The 24,095-nt window shown below is 43.1% G+C and overlaps 1 protein-coding gene across 1 annotated transcript in view; it reads left to right on the forward strand.

Moving 5' to 3' along the window:
* Positions 1-3,542, forward strand: part of LOC307143266 (NACHT, LRR and PYD domains-containing protein 12-like) — a gene marked incomplete at both ends in the record, with an annotated part of 24,574 nt that extends 21,032 nt beyond the window's left edge. Inside the window, one exon of the mRNA XM_079844688.1 lies at positions 2,980-3,542. Within this exon, the coding sequence (XP_079700814.1) occupies positions 2,980-3,542 (563 nt within the window). The remainder of the gene's footprint in view (positions 1-2,979) is intronic.
* Positions 3,543-24,095: the final 20,553 nt, after the last annotated feature.

Here is a 24,095-nt window from a genome sequence, read left to right on the forward strand (position 1 = left end):
ACTAATGGTTTTCTTTGAGACTGTGGTCCCAGCTCTCTTCAGGTTATTGACCAGGTCCTGCCATGTAGTTCTGGGCTGATCCCTCACCTTCCTCATGATCATTGATGCCCCACGAGGTGAGATCTTGCATGGTGCCCCAGACAGAGGGAGATTGACCGTCATCTTGAACTTCTTCCATTTTCTAATAATTGCGCCAACAGTTGTTGCCTTCTCACCAAGCTGCTTGCCTATTGTCCTGTAGCCCATCCCAGCCTTGTGCAGGTCTACAATTTTTTTTCCTGATATCCTAACACAGCTCTCTGGTCTTGGCCATTGTGAAGAGGTTGGAGTCTGTCTGATTGAGTGTGTGGACAGGTGTCTTTTATACAGGTAATGAGTTCAAACAGGTGCAGTTAATACAGGTAATGAGTGGAGAACAGGAGGGCTTCTTAAAGAAAAACAGGTCTGTGAGAGCCGGAATTCTTACTGGTTGGTAGGTGATCAAATACTTATGTCATGCAATAAAATGCAAATTAATTATTTAAAAATCATACAATGTGATTTTCTGGACTTTTGTTTTAGATTCCGTCACTCACAGTTGAAGTGTACCTATGATAAAAATTACAGAATTAATTCTCCCCACTGTATATTCATCAGTCTTACCTCTGTTTGTTGACAGTTTATCAGCATCCGTCCACTACCCCTTCTCCACACTTACATACACAAAGGAGGGGTACTCTGGGTTTAGGCCAATTTCCGAGTACGGAGCACTCCCCGGACAGCACGCCAAATACTGCAAATACGCATTAAAACTTTACTCCCTCTAAATGACATGTATGTGTGAACTTGTGAATTTGTAATTATTACAGAAAGATCTTAAAGGGATAGTTCACCCTGAAATGAAAATAGTCGTCTTTTACTCACCCTGCTGCTGTTCTAATGGCCTGGCCTTCAATCTTTTACGGACCTCAAAAGCAGAAATTTAAAAAATAGTCCTGTACGCGCTCCTTCCTATAATGGCAGTGGATGGCGACCAGGCTAAAAGGATTACAAAAAGGATACAAAAGTATAACGCAATGATACAGTGAGACACACGCAATATATGGAAAGTGTTCAGGAGGCATACTATAAGGTTTTGTGAGAAAGAAACCGTATTATTCAGTCAAAATACTGAGCTCGGCCGTTACTCTGAGCGCGCTCCTGTGAGAGTGCGTCCGAGCCGTCAGCACTGACTCAGCCGACCCTCACGCAATGTTGTCATGACAACTGGTACACAATATTCACTTCAGGAGGTTTTATTAGTAGTATTATTGTATATTTCTTATCATACACCTAGAGATACAGAGAGTCACGTTTGTTTCTATTGAGCCTGATTTCTCAAAATGGTGTGTGTGTGTGTGTGTGTGTGTGTGTGTGTGTGTGTGTGTGTGTGTGTGTGTGTGTGTGTGCGCTTCTCTTGGGTACCATGACAACAGTGCAAGTTATAGTAAGCATGAGCACCGCTCGCACACACTCACAGGAGTGCGCACAGAGTAACGGCCGAGCTCAGTATTTTGACTGAATAATACGGTTTCTTTATTGCAAAACCTTAGAGTATGCCACCTGAACACTTTCCATATATGGCGCGCGCAAGGACGTAGATTTGGTTTGAACATTGGGGGGGTTGAAGGTTGGTATGCTGCCTGTTATTTTTATTTATTTAATGTGTGTTGTTATTGGATAATCAATCTATCTATCTATCTATCTATCTATCTATCTATCTATCTATCTATCTATCTATCTATCTATCTATCTATCTATCTATCTATCTATCTATCTATCTATCTCTATGCTTTAACTGATTACACATTCAACATATAGGGCCTACAAATATGAAAGAGACAACATTTAGACATTTATTTTAAGATTTTTACATTCCACCTTAATGCGTTTTAAAAAAATGTTTAACACATCGGCTGTTGAACAACTATATTTTGAAATATTGAAAAATGAACTAGCAAAACAGACGGCTGCTTTGGTAACTTGTTATACTGATAGTTATAGCTAAATACATTGCAATGGATTAGCTAGCTAAAATATATGTGGTGTGTGCTTAGCTATTTCACAATATTCTCATACCTCATTCTCAGTACATGCTTTTTTTTTTTTTTTTTGCATCCCTCTCTGGCCAGCTGTTAAATATAGTCCGCTGTGCAGCGCTTCTCTTCATTTTTGGCACTAACGTTACCCGTGTGCTCTCCCATTCAAACACCACTCGCGTTGATTTGGTGAAAGTGCGACTCATTGGTTGGGCGTTACCAATCGGTTCAATGGAGGGGGAGTATTTTTTGTCTGATTTATTATGACAAACTCATATTTGATTAGGAACAAAATTGTTACAAGATAAATGAATTCTACATATTTTTCATTTGATCTACTGTGATTTTCATGTTGAAATATTGGGGGTGGGGTTGTAACTGATGGATTTGAATATTGGGGGGTTACATCACCCCCCATAAACTACGCCCCTGGGCACGCGTCTCCCAGTTAGCATGGTCGCTATTCACTGCCATTATAGGAAGGAGTGAGTACAGGACTATTTTTAAAAATTCTGCTTTTGAGGTCCGAAAAAGATAGAAGGACACAGGGCATTGGAACAACAGCAGGGTGAGTAAAAGATGACTTTATTTTCTTTTCAGGGTGAAATATCCCTTTAGTATGGTTTAGTTTGGTAACCACAGCGATTTCAGTCAGAATCTCTTTTAGGATAAAATCTATCACAGAATGACATTTCATAAGTGCTTTATTATCATTGGTTGCTTAGCAACAGACCTGAGAGTTAAGCACCGAACTCAAGATTTCCTTACTACAGATGAGATTTATAGACAGGATAAGAATCATAAATCAATTTCCGATTTGCTGCTGTAATATGAATTAGTGAAAATCCTAAATGTGTGAACTCAAGACTTATGATAGAAAGTTTCTGTAATAAACCCCTGATGTGTGTTTTCTCTCCATCAGATTCCCATAAGCACACTCTGGATCTAAACACAGCACATAAACGCCTCCGTCTGTCTGAGAGTGACAGAGAGATTACTGTCACTGACAGGATACAGCTACCGTATCCTGATCATCGAGACAGATTTGATTATTATCATCAGGTGTTGTGTGGAGAGAGTGTGTGTGGACGCTGTTACTGGGAGATTGAGTGGGGTGGACGTGTGTGTATATCAGTGTCATATAAGAGCATCAGCAGGAAGGGACGAGGTAAAGAGTGTGAATTTGGATGTAATGATCAGTCCTGGAGTTTGTTCTGCTCTCCCTCCAGTTACTCATTCAGACACAATAAGAGAGAGACTGAACTCCCTGTAAAGCCCATCAGGTGTAGAATAGATCACAGTAGAGTAGGAGTGTATAGTTATATCTATAGAGTAGGAGTGTATGTGGATCACAGTGCAGGAACTCTGTCCTTCTACAAGGTCTCTAACACAATGAGCCTCATCCACACTGTCCAGACCACATTCACTCAACCGCTCTATCCTGGGTTTAGTGTTTGGTCTGGATCATCAGTGAAACTGTGTTGATGAATCAGGATAGACTATAGAGAGGGATTATACACATAATGCTTTGAGCTGCATGATAAATCAGTGACTGAGATGTTATATAGTCTCTTATTTTCTCTTCATGACATTAATACTACAGCTGAACTTCTGACAGTGAAATAACATGTCAGAATAAATGTGTAATGAATCCTCATATAGACAGTCCGATCAGTGTGCGTGACGGTGTGTGTGTGTGTGTGTGTCACAATGAGTGACGGTGTGTATCTGTGCTTTTCTCAAGCTCTGTTTCAGTCATACAGTTCTTATTGTAGCGTCACATAAATCATTTTATTATTACTATCAAACTTACCTTTCATTAAACCCAAGAAGTCTGAGCTGTTTTGGGGCACTTTAGAAGTTTTGACATGCTCTTACGTTTGTTTGTTTGTTTGTTTTTTCAGTTGCTTATAAACACATTAATGGCAAAAGTGTAATTACACTGTTTTCAGGACAAACTGGGCTACCATAATATGTAAGCAACATGTATGTACATGCTTGTATTTTTGAGAGAAAAATGTTTGTGTGGTTTTTGAAAAAAAAGAGTAAATCACTGAATGAAGGCCACAAAACACACAATCGATATGTGTCCACAAGACTTTTGACTAATGGGTGTTGTTGCCTAGAGTTTTTGCTTCAAACTGATGTGAGAATCATTGAGCCTACTCATTCACATAAAACAATATAATAATTTACATTTTGTAAGACACTTTTTCTTTACAAAGGTCATATGCGAAGGGGTGCGAATGATCATGAATAATGCTGTGATTTACTCCTGAGAGACAAAAAGGCTCATTCATGCAGGTCATTATGGGTTCTGAGTCAGGTATGTGACTGAGGGAGCAACAGGACAAAATAAATATATTTTGTTGTAGTTTATTTAGAATGTAGGCACATTACAAAGGCCTTTTATATCTTAAATTATCAAAAGATTTGACATTACTATTTTATATGTTTTAGAAAAGTCTCATGCTAAAAAAAACTAATATTGTGACACTGAACACAATTCAGTTCCCTTTCGAGGGAACTCTCACTGCGTCGGAACGACACTTTGGGGATGCTCCCTTAGCATCAGCGAATCTGAAGTCAGAATGACAACTAGGCCAATCTGATTGGCGTGCGTGATGACGTAACTGTGACGGCATACCCGGAAGTATAAAAGGGGAGCCGGAGCGTAATGTCGGCAGTTATTGCTCTTCAGCATAGCGCTCTCTGTTGAAAACAATTGTCTGTCTATTTACTGTTGTTCTGTCAGAGTGAAAGCAAAAGTGTGTGAAAAAGTGAGAGAGTTTAAGCAGTGTGTGCATCCTTGTCCTCGCTCGGATACACACCTGCTGTGTGTGCATTCCCTGGGCGTTCAGCATGCTCGAGCGGCTCTCGAGGGAGCTGACGCTCAGGGTGCTCCGCTCTCGGCTGGCCGTGTTCGATGAGGCCGGCCAGCCTCGTGAGCCCCGTGGATCGGTCCCGCATCCACCGAGGCGGTGCGGCGAGCCCGGTCATGGGGCTCACTAGTGGTGTCAACAATAATCGATTCAGCGATGCATCGCAATGCGGGGCATGCACGATTCAGCATCGATGCGGCAAAGTGCCATAATCGATTATGTCACTGTTTATTTTCTGGCCTTGAGTTGGACAATAAAGTTGTGAAGTTTCAATTACTTCCAGGGTCATAACAACAACAATCAAGATGGTTGAGGCGGAGGGAGATGACCGCGATAGACGGGTAATTAAAAACGCACCCAAAGCTTGGAAAGCGGACATCTGGGCACATTTCGGATTCTGACGCCGGCTTCACACCGCACGCGTTAGCAGGGCAGGAGCGGTGGGTATGGAGAGCGGGAGCCCGCGCCCCCATTGTGGATTCACACTGGCAGCGTTTGTCTCGCGCAGATATTGCAAATATAGACAAATATTGTACTATGTCACATTTTCCGGTCTTCTCCTCCGAGCCCCGTCTGTCTCGTGCTTTGATTTATGATGGGCAGCATATGCTGTGATTGTGAAACACACGGGGCACTTCACTACATGATTTCATGGTGAAATTTTTTATTTTCCATGTTAATCTGGTCAGTTTTGATCAAGAACAATCCACTGTGGCTTTAATTCAGCGTGAGCAGCGCGGCAAAAATAGACTCCGCGGCGAAACGATCGCGGCACTGCTGCTCCTGCGATGCGATGAGCTGCCGCGCCGCCTCTGCGTGCGGTGTGAATGCTCTAATCTGTTAACATGGGCGCCGAAAAAAATATGCGCTGCTTACGCCCTGCTAACGCGCCTGCCACACTAAAATCAAGCACGAGAATTGACGAGTCCCTAGTGTCAACGTTACTGTGTGTGTTGCACTGAATATTTCTATTGCTGGGTGCCTGGGTGGTGGTTGTTGTTACAATAGTGTGACTGTAATTACGGATTAATATTTGCACAGGAGCTCATGAAGTGCCCTGTCTTAGAGCTTTTTACTGTGTGTAAAAAAAACCACTTATGTTCACAGCTGGAAAAAGTTGGCTTAGTTGGTTATTATTGCTCTATATAATTTCAAATGGTTCTAAAGCAGAGAGAAGAGAAACATTTCTCATTCAAAGCACTGAAAGCAGTGATTTATGTTTTCTTTTTCAGGTTTGAAAATGCCATATCCAATACCCTGTACCATTCAATTTTATTTTATTTAATGACATTTATGTCAAAGATACAGGAGAGTGATAATACACACATAGCAGCCAATACAATCTGTTGTTCAATATCTGACTGCTTGTATTGCCTCATGACTGATAAAAAATTTGCCTTGTTGTGTGCAGTAGAATTTTGATGCATCGCAATGCATCGTAGAATTGAATTGAATCGAATCGTTACCTGGTGAATCGTAATTGAATCGAATTGTGAGGGCAGTGCCAATGCACACCCCTAGGGCTCACGGATGGACTGTCAGCGGGACTTGGGACTGCTGAGTAGGGTTGGGTATCGTTTGGGTTTTTTTCGATTCCGGTGCCAAACCAATACTTTTAAAACGGTTCCGGTGCCTGAACCGATCCTTTTTTTTTTTTAAAGGCCACAAAACGAGGTGGATGACATTTAAATGGCTTTTTTTTTTAATTTTTTTATTTAAATTGAACCATTTATTAAAAGTTGAATGTATACTTAAATGTATGAATATAAATAAATACAAAACACAATTTACTTATTTACAAATTATAATTGACTTATTTACAAATTCACCGTAAAACCTAAGCCACCTAACCCAACTACAACAAGCCTAATATAATATATGCTACTAACCAGCTTCGAGCTTCAGCTTTATTTTGAAATATGATCTGGCTAAATATTTTTGAACGCATCGTCTTAATGTTTCCATGACGACGTGTCATGTTTCTCACATGACACACAGCAGCCGCAATAGTGCTGACAGCTCAGCTGTATCAGGTTTATTTCGTTTTTTCTTTTTATTCAAAATATTCACAAACTTCTTAACTGTGTCACGAACTATCTGATGTTCAAATGTGTGAGTGAATGTGTGTTAGTTGATCTATAAAGCGCAATGGGCGACGCCATGTTAGTTTGCGCCTCAGAATCGTATCTGTCGGATTTACAACACTTGAGTGCATTCTCGTCTTACGAAATGCATGAAAGTAAGTGACCAGTGAACTGGAAGAAGAATAGAGTAAACAATATAGTTACTATATAATGTGCATGTATCTGATGTGAATAAAACATGTAACGTTAGTCAAATTATTACCGTCTGAAAGGATTGTCATTGCCGCTTCCATAGACATCAGTGTTTGTTTTTTGCTAGTAGCCTACTTATGAGCATTTAAATGTCTGAAACCTGAAATAAACATGATGTCGTTGAAAACACTGAATAGTTGTCATGAGTTGTGATGTGACCAGCGCTGAGCGTCTGTCTCTGGCTCGGTGCCAGCCAAAGCGCAAAAGCACGTTTGAATTTTGGCACCGAATTAAGAACCCGAAATCTGCTTTCTGATTCATTCCAGTACATACCGGTTATATAAGTACCGGTGCCATATTGGAACCGGATTTCGGTACCCAACCCTACTGCTGAGGCATCTTCCCAGTCTTTGTCTGACAGTTCAGATGTTCTCCTTCCCCGTGTGGAAGCATGCGCTGCGGCTTCTTCCCCCGGGGCGGAGGACCCGATGCTTGAGTGGTCTGATTCTGAGGAATTAGACGTGCTCAGCATCGAGGCAGTCGAAGTTATAAGCACTTCTATATTTATGCAAGATTCATTCTCGCGATTGCCGAGGCACCGCGCAGGTTTTGGGTCTGCAATTAAAGTGAACACAAGCGATCTGTGTGCATGGATACTGGTTGGCTTAACGGCTTGAGCCACGTTGCCTCAGCAACGTGTGGGTTTCGAGTCCGTATAGTACGATAAAGCAGTATCGTCTGATGATTATGGCTGCATTTAAGTCTGAGGATTTAAATGAAATATGATCTGACTCTGAGGAGTTAGATATTCAGCCTGTCATTCAGACCATGTTTCACCGTATTGTGTGATACTGTTTGGCTTTTTTCTCGAGGGATGAAAGCCGATTGTATTATGACGGCTTGGACCACGTTGCTGAGGCAACGCGGGGTTTATGAGTCCGTATAAATACAAATAAAACAGTGTCGTCTGATGATTACGGCTACATTTAATTCTGAGGAATTAAATAAAATATAATCTGACTTTGAGGAGTTAGTCTGAATGATAGGCTGAATATCTATGTTTCACCTTATTGTGGCTGCATTTAATTCTGAGGAATTCAATTAAAATATTATCTGACTTTGAGGAGTTAGATGTATTTATTCAGCCTGTCATTCAGATCAGGTTGCATGGGTTTGGTGATTATGATGGCATTTAATTCCGAGGAATTGAGTGTCGTGTTATCCGACTTTGATAAGTTGTATACTTTAACTTTAATTCTGTCACCCAAGCGTGTTTAACTTAAGTTAATTTTAACTGTGGGACACATCAGTTTCAGGCAATGGCTAATCGCAGTGTCCGTCCTAGTGTTGCGGCCCTGTCGAGCTGCTCCCTTAGATGAGGCCCCTGCTGGCCAGCCCCCTCTCCCGGGTAGGAGCGATCGAGGTCGCCTCCCCTGTGGAATTTTCGGGAATTTCACCGCGTACGCACACCGAAAATCTTCCTCGATTTCGCCCCGCCGGTTAGCCGCTTCAGGGGGTCGGGGAGGAGGCTCGGTTGCACCCGAGGCCGGTCTCGAGAGGCTGGTTCCCTTAGCAGATTATCTCGGCGCATGGTTATGCCTCCGAATATATCAGCTTGGAGCCTGCGACTGTAGAAAAGGGATACAGACTGCAGTCCGGTTACCTTCCCCCGAAGTTCAGTGGGGTGGTCTGGACGGCAGTGGTCCCTGGGCAGGTTCGGGTAATGGAACAGGAAGTTCACTCCCTGTTGGTAGGGAGGCCACAGAATGTGCTCCTCCGCCAGACAGGGAGTCCGGGTTCTACAGCCGGTACTTCATAGTTCCTAAGAAGGATGGCGAGTTGCGTCCAACTTTAGACCTGAGGTATTTGAATCATTGTCTGAGGAGATTCAGATTCAAGATGCTTAGCAATTCCTCCATTGTTATTCAGATCCAGTCTGAGGACTGGTCTGTCACGATGGGTCTGAAGAGGACGCATACTTCCCTGTATCCATCCTTCTGTGGCACAGGAAGTTCCTGAGGTTCGTTTTTCGGGGCAAAGCGTACCAATATCGGGTTCTTCCAGGCGGCCTAGCCCTTTGAGACTCTACACGCAGTAGCGTGTTGACGCCGTCTCAGAGAATTGTGTTCCTGGGAGTCGTATAGGATTCTCTACGTTGTGGGCACAATTGTCTCCCGCACGTATCGAGTCCATACGGGCGGTGGTCTCTAATATAAAGCTAGGCCAAAGCATCATTGTGAAGAAGTTTAAGGACTGCTGGGGCTCATTGCGGCTGCGTCCAACAGAATATCTCTTGGCCTGCTGCATGAGACCCTTACAGTGGTGGCTGGGAATCAAGGGGTTTCTGTATGATCAGGGTAACGCGCAGATGCCTTCGTTCCCTAGTCATATGGAAGAAACCTTGGTTTCTGTCCCAAGGGCCAGTGTTGGGAGCGTCCTGTTGCCGGAAATCCATTTCAACAGACGCCTCCCTCACTGGCTGGGGCATGGCATCAGGGGGGTTTGAGGTTGCACCCTCTATGCAGACTGGCGCATCACATCCTCCTGTGGTCCCAAGGGAAACTGTTGTCCATCAGGGCAATGTATGTCCCGGGGGTCCAAAATCATGGAGCAGACATCCTGTCGAGGCAGGGGCTGAGGCCCGGGGAGTGGCGACTCCACCCAGAGGTGGTGGAGGCCATGTGCGAGAGGTTCGGCCCAGTGGAAGTGGACCTATTTGCGTCCTGAGAGACGTCCCACTGTCTACTGTGGTTTTCCCTCACGCATCCAACCCCCGCTGGGGTTAGATGCCATGGTTCAGACGTGGCCGAGGCTGCGCCTGTACGCATTCCCCCGATTGCTCTGCTCCCGGGAGTCCTGGAGAGGGTCCGGCGACAGGGAGTCAGCCTACTTCTGGTAGCACCCCGTTGGCCGACTCGAGTTTGGTTCTTGGATATCATAGCTCTGCTAGTAGGTCAGCCATGGGAGATTCCTCTGAGGAGGGATCTCCTATCTCAGGCGGTGGGTACGATATTTTACCCCCGCCCGGAGATTTGGAACCTGTGGGTCTGGCCCCTGAGGGGGCCGGGTACCTAGAGGCTGGCCTATCGGCAGAGGTGATAGAGACCTTAGTTCCAGGGCTCCGTCTACGAGGAGATTGTACAGCCTCAAGTGGAATGTATTTTCCACTTGGTGCAGGGAGCGTGAGGTGGATCCAGTTAACTACCCAGTGGCTTCAGTGCTGGAGTTCCTCCAAGTTCCTCGTTCCAGAGTTCCAACCTGGAACCTGGCAGTGGTTCTCGAAGGCTTGGCTGAGGCCCCCTTCGAGCCATTGGAGTCAGCTGAACCAAAGAACCTGACCCTTAAGGTGGCTTTTCTCCTCGCCATTACCTCTCTTAGGAGAGTGGGAGATCTCCAGGCCTTGGCGGTAACGCCAACCTGCCTGGAGTTTGCCCCGGGCGGAGTAAAAGCCATCTTACACCCTAGGCCGGGCTATGTGCCTAAGGTGCCATCAAGGGTGGTCAGGTCTTTGGTTCTGCAGGCATTTCATCCTCCGCCTCACGTGATGGCGGAAGAGGGGAGACTTCACCTACTCTGCCCGGTTAGGGCTCTCAGAGTTTATTTGGCGAAGTCTGCACAGTGGAGGAGATCTCAACAACTTTTGGTGTGTTTTGGCTCACCCAGGAAGGGATTGCCTGCGTCTACTCAGAAAATCAGCAATTGGATTGTCCAGGCAATTACCATGGCCTACCAGGTGCGCAGTTTGCCTTCACCTCTGGCCGTGAGGGCTCATTCCACCAGAGGCATGGCCTCTTCGGTGGCCCTTCTTTCTGGGGTCCCCTTGCAGGATATCTGCGAGGCGGCCGGGTGGGCTACCCCACACACCTTTATCAGGTTTTATAGCCTGGATCTCCCTACGACGCTTGGTGCTAGGGTGCTCCAGTCCTAGTTGTGCCCGGTCTCGGCTTCACACTAGGGCAGGCGCTACCCTCGGTGTGGCCTAGTGGGTACACGTTCCCCAAAGTGTCGTTCCGACGCAGTGAGAGTTCCCTCGAAAGGGAACTGCTCGGGTTATGTATATAACCCATGTTCCCTGAGAAGGGAACGAGCACTGCGTCTCGTCGGCGCGCCTGGAGCGCATGCTTCAGAGCAATTACTGCCGACATTACGTTCCAGATCCCCTTTTATACTTCCGGGTATGCCATCACAGTTACGTCATCATGCACGCTAATCGGATTGGCCTAGTTGTCATTCTGACTTCAGATTCGCTGATGCTAAGGGAGCATCCCCAAAGGGTCGTTCCGACGCAGTGCTCGTTCCCTTCTCAGGGAACATGGGTTATATACATAACCCGATCAGTTTTCAGTAAATACAAATAACTGAATAATTGGTAGTGATGAATGTTATAAGTAAAATGTTTGGGATTTAAAACAACATAATGCAATTATAATTTCATAGAGTATAGTGTGAATTATATATAGTAGTGTCATTTCAATGGCGAAAATTTTCTGGATCATTTGATTTTGTAAACGATCCGATACACAATACTCAAATATCATTTCGAGCTTCAGTTCATTTATGAGACATGCGTGCAATGCAAGATCGTGGCAGCGCTAATGCCATTGGCTGCTATATTTGCTTCTTATTTATTAAATCCAGGCAATTTGCTGATGAAACATTGATTAAAATTAAGATAAAATTTATACAAATTATACAAAAAATATTATAGCCCATATGAAAAAAAAACCTGTATGGTTCAAATACAGCGACCATATATGTTCCTTACTTAAATCAGCCAGAATTACCTTATGTTTTTCATGTAAGTTCAGTATGTGCTACACAAAATCAGAGCGTTTATGGCCACTTTCATACTGAAAAGCACACATAAAACTTGTAGGGGATTTTTGGGTCATGTATGAATACTGTAAAAATCTTATATGAGTTCTACATGTCAACAGTATGTAATGATGTATGGTATTAGTTGAACATACCTGATATTCATATACAAATCATATACAGTTCTTATACTGAATCATATGCTAGTCAAATTAAAGTCATATAGGATTTATTTACATTTTATGTCATTTGTTATATGCATTTCATACATATATTTCATATTTGTTTAATAGGGAAATTGTGTATTTGCTCTTCAAGCTTATATAATATACATAAACTACATATAATTATCATACATGATTTCAGTCAATATTAATGACTTACACAAATTTGTGATGGAAACACTTTTGTTTCAACACATAATAATGGAGTATAATTTGATTGTGTTTTATTTTAAGTCTGTGTATGTGAATATGAGGTAGGATGACAAACCCACTGGAGCAATAATCAAAATCAGAATGTGCTTTATTGCAAACATGTTGACACACAATATACAATTTTTTCTTGGAGTCAGGAGCTTTCAGTATAGAAAAAGTAGTGACATCAGAGACGGTGCCCATGTCTCACAGCCGGTTCATGGAGGAGTTGTCTGCTGAGCTGTGTGGTGTCCCAAAAGGCAGTGATGTGCCACCCAGAGTGCCACGGTGCTTACCTGAGTCACTGGCCGGTGTGGATGATGATGAAGAGGGAAGCATTTGAGAGACGGAGGTCAGCAGACACAGCAACAAAGGGGCGGCCGTACTGTGTGTTCTGCAAGAAGCGCACGAGGTCTTACTTCCTGCTTCGCTACTGTTCGGACGCTCTTGCTTACTGCTCCGCGCTTTGCTCTATCGCTTCTATATTTTACAACTTCAGCAAATCAGCACAGTGCTCAAACGACAAAGCTTGACTCAAATGATAAAATTAGAAACTCTGGTGACTGAATTCCTAAACAAAAAGCGGAATTTCAATCGACCAGCCTCCCACTGCCTCCAGCTCACATTCCGGAGAAGGGAAAACACAGCTGCCTACATTCAAAAGGATAAGAAAATGCCTCTTCTAGAATCTACCTGCTGCACAAACTGCCACAGACTTTTACAAAGGATTGCAGTTCTTGAAACAAAGTTATTTGCGGAACCATCCAACCAGACGAATCACACAGCAGAGCTTCATCATGATCGCCCTCTGCACACTGCCGGTGAGTCCCATAAATGTAGTGCTACTCAACATGTAGAGAAACAAGTAACTGATCAACACACTAATCGATGGAACAAACAGGGAGCAAGACCAAAAGGCACTCGAGACATCAGATTGTCACAAGCGTCACATATTGCCGCAGTAGCATGCTCTACCCCAGACACAAGGATTGCAAACACTAGTTTTCTACCACCAAATATACATCTTAAAGGGTTAGTTCACCCAAAAATGAAAATTCTGTCATTAATTACTCACCCTCATGTCGTTGGACACCCGTAAGACCTCCGTTCATATTCGGAACACAAATGAAGATATTTTAGTTGAAAGCTGATGGCTGAGAAAGGCTTCACACAGGCCTCCATTGGCATTCAGTACATTGACACTTCCAAGATCCATGAAAGGCACTTAAAATGTTGTTACAAAGTCTATCTCACCACAGTGGCTCTACAATAATCATACAATGCGACGACAATAGTTTTTGTGCGAAAAAAAAAATCAAAATAACACCTTTATCCAACTTGTTCTTGTCTTCCGTGTGCGCCTCCACGACGCATGCGCGAGAATATGACGCAGATCCGGCGTTCGGACAGATGACCCAGAAGCGATTTGTTTACGAGCAGAGGAAGACGCGCGTGTCTAAGCTGTTGGATTCTACATTGATCGTGCTTTAGGTCTCGGCGTAGTGCTCAAAATGGGGCTTAAGTGTGTATTTCATCGATTCCCGAACACCGGCGCTACGTCATATTCTCGCGCATGCGTCGTGGAGGCGCACACGGAAGACAAGAACAAGTTGGATAAAGGTGTTATTTTGATTTTTTTTTGCGCACAAAAACTATTGTCGTCGCATTGTATGATTATTGTAGAGCCACTGTGGTGAGATAGACTTTGTAACGACGTTTTAAGTGCCTTTCATGGATCTTGGAAGTGTCAATGTACTGAATGCCAATGGAGGCCTGTGTGAAGCCTTTCTCAGCCATCAGCTTTCAACTAAAATATCTTCATTTGTGTTCCGAATATGAACGGAGGTCTTACGGGTGTCCAACGACATGAGGGTGAGTAATTAATGACAGAATTTTCATTTTTGGGTGAACTAACCCTTTAAACAGATTTGAAGTGCTAATGAATGTGGGTGAGGAATCCCCAAACGTGATAAATGTGACCGAACACAGATTGAATCAGCCCGCAGCTAACACTAATGCTAACAGGCGCTCAAGGTCGAGCAGACAGCGGCCCTCAGCTCAGAGCGCAGCCGAGCCCAGGACTCTGATAGTGGGCGACTCAACAATCAGAAACATTAGCAGCAGGGATACAACTACATGCTGCCTTCCACAAGCAACAGTTTCTGATGTAAACAGGGAACTTAAGAACATTCTGATGAAACACAAGACTGCAAATTGACTTATCATTCATGTGGGAAAGAACGATATTCAGAGAGAGGAGTCAGAACTCCTAAAGAGGGATTTCAATGAACTTTTTGAAACACTTAGAAAACTGAAAGTTCAGCCGTTCATCAGTGAACCACTTCCAGCAAAAGGAACAAATAGGTTCTCACAGCTACTTGGGCTTAATACATGGCTGCAAAAAACCTGCAACATGAAGGGAGTGAACTTTATCGTCAATTTTAATCTCTTCTGGAGTCAGAGACAACTGTTTACATCAAATGGACTCCACCCAAACAAACTCGGTGCAAGAGTGCTAAAGGACAATATTTATTTTTCCCTTCATCATCCTTCAGCTGTGTATGCTAACCCACTCAACCTGGATGGCACACACACACCAGTAAAGTACGATCACAGGACTTCATTTCAGCATCTGAATGGACATGCGGTTGATACACCCCACAAGGACAATGATAACACCACGCAGCCATAACAACCACTTCTCATGGACACACTCCCAGCTGAGCCCCGCCCTCAGAGCTCACCACAGACACACTGTGACGGTAACATCTCAGCCCATACTGTGGAGTCTGTGGAGGCACTGGTAAAAATGGGGACCTTCAGGGGTGAGACTGGTGAACTTTTACAACTTATATGTGATATAAGCAATAAGCTGGAAGAAATGTCACTCCTTCAACCGGACGATAACATATTGCAGACATGTTATCCCGCTCTAAAGCATCCCCGCTTCTGAGCTTCACAGAGAAAATGGATTTTGTTTATACTGGAAACAGACAATCACACTCGATCACTGCGAGCCCCCAGATATCAACCAAAAGGCGTCAAGCCCCACAACCACCAAAGACTGTGGGCCCAGCTCGCTCTGCCCCTCCTCCTGTGAGATTTCTTCGGTCACAACGCCATGGCACACACCCTCCTCCATCTGCACCAAAAACAACTGATACCAGCTCTCAGTGACGTGCCCTGGGTCCACGCAACGTCAACAGCAATCTTATCAAATGTTTACAAAACATGCGTGAATCCAGTGTGCCTGCTTCTTTCTCTATTTCTGTTCTGTTACGTGATAGAAAGTCCAAGGCTTTCTCAGGCCGTATGGCAAACCCATCTAATCTGCTGCCTGTTACTTATCAAACTAAGATTACTGTGGGGGAAAAAATTAAAATTAATTCTGTTAAGTTAGCACTTTTAAACATCCGTTCACTTAAAAACAAATCATTTCTAGTCAACGACTTAATATCCACAAACAACCTAGATTTTTTGCTTCTAAATGAAACGTGGCTAGAAGACAGCTGCAGTGCAACAGTCCTCAATGAAACAGCCCCTCCTAACTTTACTTTTATGAGTGTATGCAGACCAGTCAGAAGGGGTGGGGGGATCGCTGCTCTATTTAAAGATGTTTATCAATGTAAGAAAGTATCATTTGGTGATTATTTGTCTCTAGAATATCTGGGCATTGTGCTAAAAGGTGCACCACGCATCCTGCTTATCATTATTTATAGGCCTCCGAAATATTCTCCGGCCTTTATTGATGACTTTACAGAGCTGTTATCAGCAATCTCATCTGAGTATGACTGTTTTGCTATTGCTGTGGATTTTAACATTCACATTGACAATGCTGAATCCAGTACAACAAAAGATCTCATGACTGTTCTTAACACTTTTGATTTGACACAACATGTACACGGACCCACACATGATCGTGGACACACTCTAGATTTACTTATCAGTAAGGGGCTAAACATTTCATCGATAGTTATTAAGGATGTGGCACTGTCTGATCATTTCTGTATTTTCTTTGATATATCAATCTCTCCTGCCATTGAAACTAGATCTGTCTCTGTCAAAAAGAGATGCTTAAATGAGAACACTAGTGTGCTGTTTATGAAGGCTATATCTCTAACACCAAGCATATCTGCAGACTCTGTTGATTTTCTCTTTGACTCTTTTAACTCAAAAGTTAAGAGTGTAATTGATGATATTGCTCCTGTGAAAGTCAGAAAAAAGAGTGGCAAACAAAAAGCACCTTGGAGAAACTCAACAGCAGTGCAATTAATGAAAAGACAATGCAGGAAATCTGAACGCATGTGGCGAAAGACAAAACTTGTTGTCCATTACAACATTTATAAAAACAGTCTTCGTGCTTTCAATGTGGAACTAGGCAAAGCTAGACAGACCTTCTTTTCAAATATTATAAATAGAAACATAAACAACACACGCACTCTTTTTGCTACTGTTGAGAGACTAACAAACCCCCCGAGTCACATTCCCAGTGAAATGCTCTCAGACAGCAAATGCAGTGAGTTTGCTTCCTTCTTCTCCGAGAAAATCATTAATATCAGAAATGCGATCAGCACATCCTTGAGTTGCTCTGAGGTGAGTCAGATCAGACCACAACCTCAGAAAATTATTATGACTGATTTTGAAGCAATTGATGGTAAAATTTTAGAAGAAACGGTACAGCACCTTAAAACATCAACCTGCGCCCTTGACACACTCCCCACTTCTTTTTTCAAAAGTGTGTTCAACTGTTTAGAAGCAGATCTCCTAGAAGTGGTAAACTCCTCACTTCTTTCTGGGACTTTTCCAAACTCCCTTAAAACTGCAGTAGTAAAGCCTCTCCTTAAAAAGAGAAATCTGGATAACTCCATATTGAGCAACTACAGACCAATCTCAAATCTCCCCTTCATAGGCAAGATCATTGACAAAGTTGTTTTCAGTCAGCTGAACAAATTCTTGAACTCAAACGGATACTTTGACAATTTTCAATCTGGTTTCCGACCGCATCACAGCACAGAGACAGCGCTCATAAAGATTATAAATGATATTCGCCTCAATACAGATACAGGCAAAACGTCGATTCTGGTACTACTGGACCTCAGTGCCGCATTCGACACTGTTGACCACAACATACTTCTTGACAGGCTAGAAAATTGGGTTGGGCTTTCTGGAATGGTCCTCACATGGTTCAGGTCATACTTAGAAGGGAGAGGTTATTATGTGAGTATAGGTGACCATAAGTCTGAGTGGACATCCATGACATGCGGAGTCCCACAAGGGTCAATTCTTGCACCACTCCTATTCAATCTGTATATGCTGCCACTCAGCTGTGGTAAGCCATTTTGTTATTTTTCATTATTTGGCTATGCTGACGACACCCAGATCTACTTAGCCCTATCACCTAATGACTACAGCCCCATTGACTCTCTATGTAAATGCATTGATGAAGTTAACAGTTGGATGTGCCAAAACTTTCTTCAGTTAAACAAAGACAAAACTGAAATCACTACATTAGGAAACAAAGATGAAATTCTCAAGGTGAACGCATATCTTGAGGCTAAAGGTCTAAAATCAAAAAATCAAGTCAGGAATCTTGGTGTGATTTTGGAGTCAGACCTGAGTTTCAGTAGTCATGTCAAAGCAATAACTAAATCAGCTTACTATCATCTGAAAAATATTGCAAGAATTAGAAGCTTTATTTCCAGGCAAGACTTAGAGAAACTCGTTCATGCTTTTATCACCAGCAGGGTGGATTATTGTAATGGTCTTCTCACTGGCCTTCCCAAAAAGACCATTAGAAAGCTACAGCTCATACAGAACGCTGCTGCCAGGATCCTGACCAGAACCAGAAAATATGACCATATCACACCAGTCCTCAGGTCTTTACACTGGCTTCCAGTTACATTTAGGATCGATTTTAAAGTACTATTACTTGTATATAAATCACTCAATGACCTAGGACCTCAATACATTGCAGATATGCTGATTAAATACAAACCCAACAGATCACTCAGATCATCAGGATCAAGTCAATTAGAAATACCAAGGGTTCACTCAAAGCAAGGAGAGTCTACGTTTAGCTATTATGCCAGCCGTAGCTGGAACCAGCTTCCTGAACAGATCAGATGTGCTCCAACAGTAGCCACTTTCAAATCCAGACTCAAAACACATCTGTTTAGCTGTGCATTCACTGAATGAGCACTGTGCCACTGTACGTCAGACTGATTGCACCTTATCTTATGCATTTACTCAATGAGCTCTGTGCTTTATCCGAACTGCTTGCACTTTAATTATGTTTCATTTTAACCCTTTTTTAGTTTTTAATTATACTTTTTTATTTTTTTTATTTTGTTCTTTATTTTTATTTCCTTTTAATTTCCTTTTAATTCCTATTATAACTATTATACTATATATATTTTTATTTTATTCACATAACTATTTTAACTTAATTTCTGTGTAAAGCACTTTGAATTGCCACTGTGTATGAAATGTGCTATACAAATAAACTTGCCTTGCCTTGCCTTGCCTATTTGGAAGTGTGCACGGTGTGATGTGGCACTGTGTCTTGTCGCCCACAGAAACTGCTTCAGTCAGTGGCAGAGGAGCAGAGGGTCACAAGGTGACTTCTAGACTGTCATTACGTATTCCAGTTTGATTGTTACATTATATAAATACCATGGGCGTCACTAGGCCCTTTTTAGGGGGGCTTCAGCCCCCCCTAAACTTCTGCCCAGCCCCCCTAAAAAATTTGTGATCAACCTTTATAACATATGAAACTTGTGGGAGGCTTCACCTTCTTCCCGTCTTTTTACCAGCGTGTTCTTCAATCCGCTGTGGCGGCGATTAGAGCGCACGTTAGAAGCAGAAGCGCGTGCGTTGATCTGAGCCTCATTGGTCTGTAACCGCTCGTCAATGTCAAAATATTTGAGAAAACCAATCAAATCAGAGTAGGCGGGCTTTATGTACGCACAAATGCTGGCTGCCAAGGCTGAGCGGGAATTTTAGCAGCACGACACGACGTCAAGTGCGAGATATGTAAGTAGCTAAACTAAACATTTCATATTTGACAGCTGCTTCTTTTTTGAACTGTTAAACAAATGACAAAAATATTCAGGCAAATTAATAAACTTTTGTCTAATTTCGCCATTTTTAATTGAAATAGGCCTATGTAATGTCATTTTTAATATAATTAACAAACAAGACATTAACAAAGCCGTTTTCTTCAGATTAGGCCTAAGATTAATAGTAATGAATGTGTGCATATTGTAAATTAATATAATTCCATTTGTAACATTCAGTAAATAAAAAAGCTCAGCTTTTTTCAGCCTGTATTGGGCATAAGATTAGTCATGAATGTGTGCATATTGTGAATTAATTTAATACATTTAGTTACCTAGCTTTCCTGTTAGCCTTCAGTAAATTAACTTGTCTACAAAAATTATTCATAAAACATATAAATATCAGTCAAACATATGTTTAACTGTCTTCACAGACAAAAATGGAAAAACTTTATCAGTCATATCTCCCCACTGACATGGTTTTCAAGTTATTGTTATCTCATTTTTTGGCGTTCAGAACATCTTAAAATGCACATATGTAGATCATGGAAATCAAAATGTTCTCAGTGGAGCCCCCAAACCCCCCTAACTACCTCACATTTGGGATCTCAGAGATTATAAACCTGCCTACATTGTATGATTAAGGGATGTACAATATGGTCATGCAGAATAAGGCATTAATATTTGCTTTATAAGTAATAATAAATACCCAATATCCTAATATGCATACTAATAAGCTACTAGTTAATAGTGAGAATTGGAGCCTAAACTAAAGTGTTACCATTTTTTTCCCCCATACCCTCACTGGGGGCTGAGCCGCCCTAAAATGAAAATCCTAGAAACGCCCCTGGTAAATACATAGTATATAGTTTACTTGAACCCTTTATTTGCACTGTATATTTCTATATTTGTATTGTTTGCATGTGCAAATGATAATATATTTCTCTGAAGAAAGATGTTTGCTTCAGTGTTCTGTAATTAAATAACAATTTTCTGTTTACTTTACTCCCTGAACTCTTTTGGACACATCTACATTGTCATTAAATAAAATACACCTGTTTTCACTCAAAAACGCCTAGAATAATATGATAATAAATGGCTATAACTTGCTGAGGGATTGTTACAGGTAGACAACATTTCATCTGGAAGTCTAAAACAACCAAGTCTAACTTCCTAAAGGAAAAAATCCAAACTTCATGAAGTTCTGTTTGAGTTCACAGTAAAAACACCACATTTTTGCTGCCGTTTTTCTTAAAATTTGATTAATTTAATCTATTCTCAGACTAAATAAATGTACAATTGGGACTTCAAATGAGCTAGTGTAACATGTAGATCCACTGGAGGCAAGTGTTTCGAACCCATGTGCAGCATTTATTAACAATAAACAAAACTTAAAACAAAGACTTGGCTTAACTTGGTCAAAACATAAAACAAAGTCATGGCATGGCTAAACAAAACTCACCACCAGCAGGTTACAACGTTAACAGACAAAGACACATGGCAAACATGAGGGCTAAAATACACACACAGACTAATGACAAGACAAGTGACACCTGTGAACAGTGATGAGACAATGAACCAATGACAGGACAAGACACAAGATCACAAGAGGGCATGGGATTCACATGACACTGAAACATGACAAAACCAGGAAGTGCATGACAAGACTGTGAACAAGACACTAAAACAAAGCAAGAACATGATAAACTAAAACATGAACCAAGAACAATGAACATGAACCAACACCAAGACACCATGTGACAGATCCCCCCCTCTATGGGCGCCCCCTGACGCCCAAACAACACCAACACATCAATAACCTAACAAAGAGTCTTAACAAAAAGTCTTGGGGGGCGGTCTTGGGGGAGGGATGGGGGGCCAGGCCCGTGCAGGGGCACCGGACCCAGACATGACACGGCCGGGCCTGGGAGCGTGGGCGGACCTGGACCCTGTGGCGTGGGCGGACCTGGACCCTGTGGCGTGGGCGGACCTGGACCCTGTGGCGTGGGCGGACCTGGACCCTGTGGCGTGGGCGGACCTGGACCCTGTGGCGTGGGAGGCCATGGCGGCAACGGCAGTTCATCAGGCCATGGCGGTAATGGCGGTTCAGGGGCCCACAGAGGCGTGGCCTTCATGGCCTCCATGTACCCCCTGCCCCCCCCCAAAATTTTCTTGGGTGGGACAGCGGGGCCGTGGGCTGGAGCCTGGACGGGGCCGTGGGCTGGAGCCTGGACGGGGCCGTGGGCTGGAGCCTGGACGGGGCCGTGGGCTGGAGCCTGGACGGGGCCGTGGGCTGGAGCCTGGACGGGGCCGTGGGCTGGAGCCTGGACGGGGCCGTGGGCTGGAGCCTGGACGGGGCCGTGGGCTGGAGCCTGGACGGGGCCGTGGGCTGGAGCCTGGACGGGGCCGTGGGCTGGAGCCTGGACGGGGCCGTGGGCTGGAGCCTGGACGGGGCCGTGGGCTGGAGCCTGGACGGGGCCGTGGGCTGGAGCCTGGACGGGGCCGTGGGCTGGAGCCTGGACGGGGCCGTGGGCTGGAGCCTGGACGGGGACGTGGGCTGGAGCCTGGACGGGGACGTGGGCTGGAGCCTGGACGGGGACGTGGGCTGGAGCCTGGACGGGGCCGTGGGCTGGAGCCTGGACGGGGCCGTGGGCTGGAGCCTGGACGTGGGCTGGAGCCTGGACGTGGGCTGGAGCCTGGACGTGGGCTGGAGCCTGGACGTGGGCTGGAGCATGGACGTGGGCTGGAGCATGGACGTGGGCTGGAGCATGGACGTGGGCTGGAGCATGGACGTGGGCTGGAGCATGGACGTGGGCTGGAGCATGGACGTGGGCTGGAGCATGGACGTGGGCTGGGCTCACTGGGGTGGAGAGTACTGTGGGAACGTGGAGCTCCTCATCCACCGTTCCCACAGTAAAAGATGAGCCACTCAACTGAAGTGCATAGTCAATATATCCAGCTAGAGTTCCTGGAGAATTGCTCTCTGGCATCAAATACCTTAAAAGGTCATTAAGTCCATTTAAGAAAATACCCTTGAGGGCAACATCATTAAAGTTCACCTGGTAGCAAAGTCCACAAAACTCCTCCACATAGTTCTCTATGGCTTGGTTTCCCTGGCGTAGACGAAGCAAGGATACAACTGCTGGGTCCATTTTGTAGGTCTGTTATTCTGTAACATGTAGATCCACTGGAGGCAAGTGTTTCGAACCCATGTGCAGCATTTATTAACAATAAACAAAACTTAAAACAAAGACTTGGCTTAACTTGGTCAAAACATAAAACAAAGTCATGGCATGGCTAAACAAAACTCACCACCAGCAGGTTACAACGTTAACAGACAAAGACACATGGCAAACATGAGGGCTAAAATACACACACAGACTAATGACAAGACAAGTGACACCTGTGAACAGTGATGAGACAATGAACCAATGACAGGACAAGACACAAGATCACAAGAGGGCATGGGATTCACATGACACTGAAACATGACAAAACCAGGAAGTGCATGACAAGACTGTGAACAAGACACTAAAACAAAGCAAGAACATGATAAACTAAAACATGAACCAAGAACAATGAACATGAACCAACACCAAGACACCATGTGACAGCTAGATGGAAACTGTAGGTTCTCCTGTTTAAAATGATATATGGCACTTGATGCTAACAGCTAGAATGGGTGAGAAAAACAAAGAAAAGTAGAGGCAAGTCAGGCACCCCAAAAATGTTCTAGGTCTTTAAGGGTTAAGAGGTTAAGGCAGTTTGGAACTGTTTTTCTTCACGAGAGCTAATCAAATATTTAAACTCAAGACAATATTTAGTGTCTAATTTACTTGAGATAAGTAGCCGTGTAATAAGCGGAATAATGCACAAATATTGATTTCGATCTTGATTCAGTATGAATTCATATGTATATAGCCTCCTGTACATTATATTTGCCTGCATTCATTACTAATCACTATTATTAACATTTTAAAATTTCACAAATAAGTATAAGCAGTTATGATCTGCAATACTTTTTTGAGCAACTAGACTACATGTATATTTATTAAAATTTATTTATTAATACATACATTTGTATTTTTTTCAGCCACAAAATGACTCTTATTTGCCTCTTTGCATTGGAATTCTCTATTTCAACCTTAATTACTGCACTAATTGTAATATAAATAATACAAATATTAGACGAAATATATTGTAAGTGGTCCTTAATGGACCATAATTATTGCACAAATAGTATTTAGTACCAAAAGATCTCAAAATATTCAATATATATTATTGAACTAAAACATAGGCTATTTAATAAAAAAATAGTTAAGGTAGTTGAAACCCTAAGAAAAGCACTATCAAAGTTAAAGAAAGCCATACACCGTCTCTAGGTGCACCCGTCTACAGTGCTTTTGGAGGTATACTCCTCAGATGACCACCCTGGCTACTGTAGCTGGGATCAGAGCCGGATTAATGTGCCCGATTGGCGGGATGGGGCCCAGACAGAGAGAAAAAAAAAATAATAATAATAATAATAAAAATAAAATTAAAATAAAATGTACAAATGTCCTATCTACAATTTATTTCAATATTTATTAATTAA

The sequence above is a fragment of the Gobio gobio genome (assembly GCF_949357685.1).
Source record: "Gobio gobio genome assembly, chromosome: 1".
Taxonomy (NCBI): Eukaryota; Metazoa; Chordata; class Actinopteri; order Cypriniformes; family Gobionidae; genus Gobio; species Gobio gobio.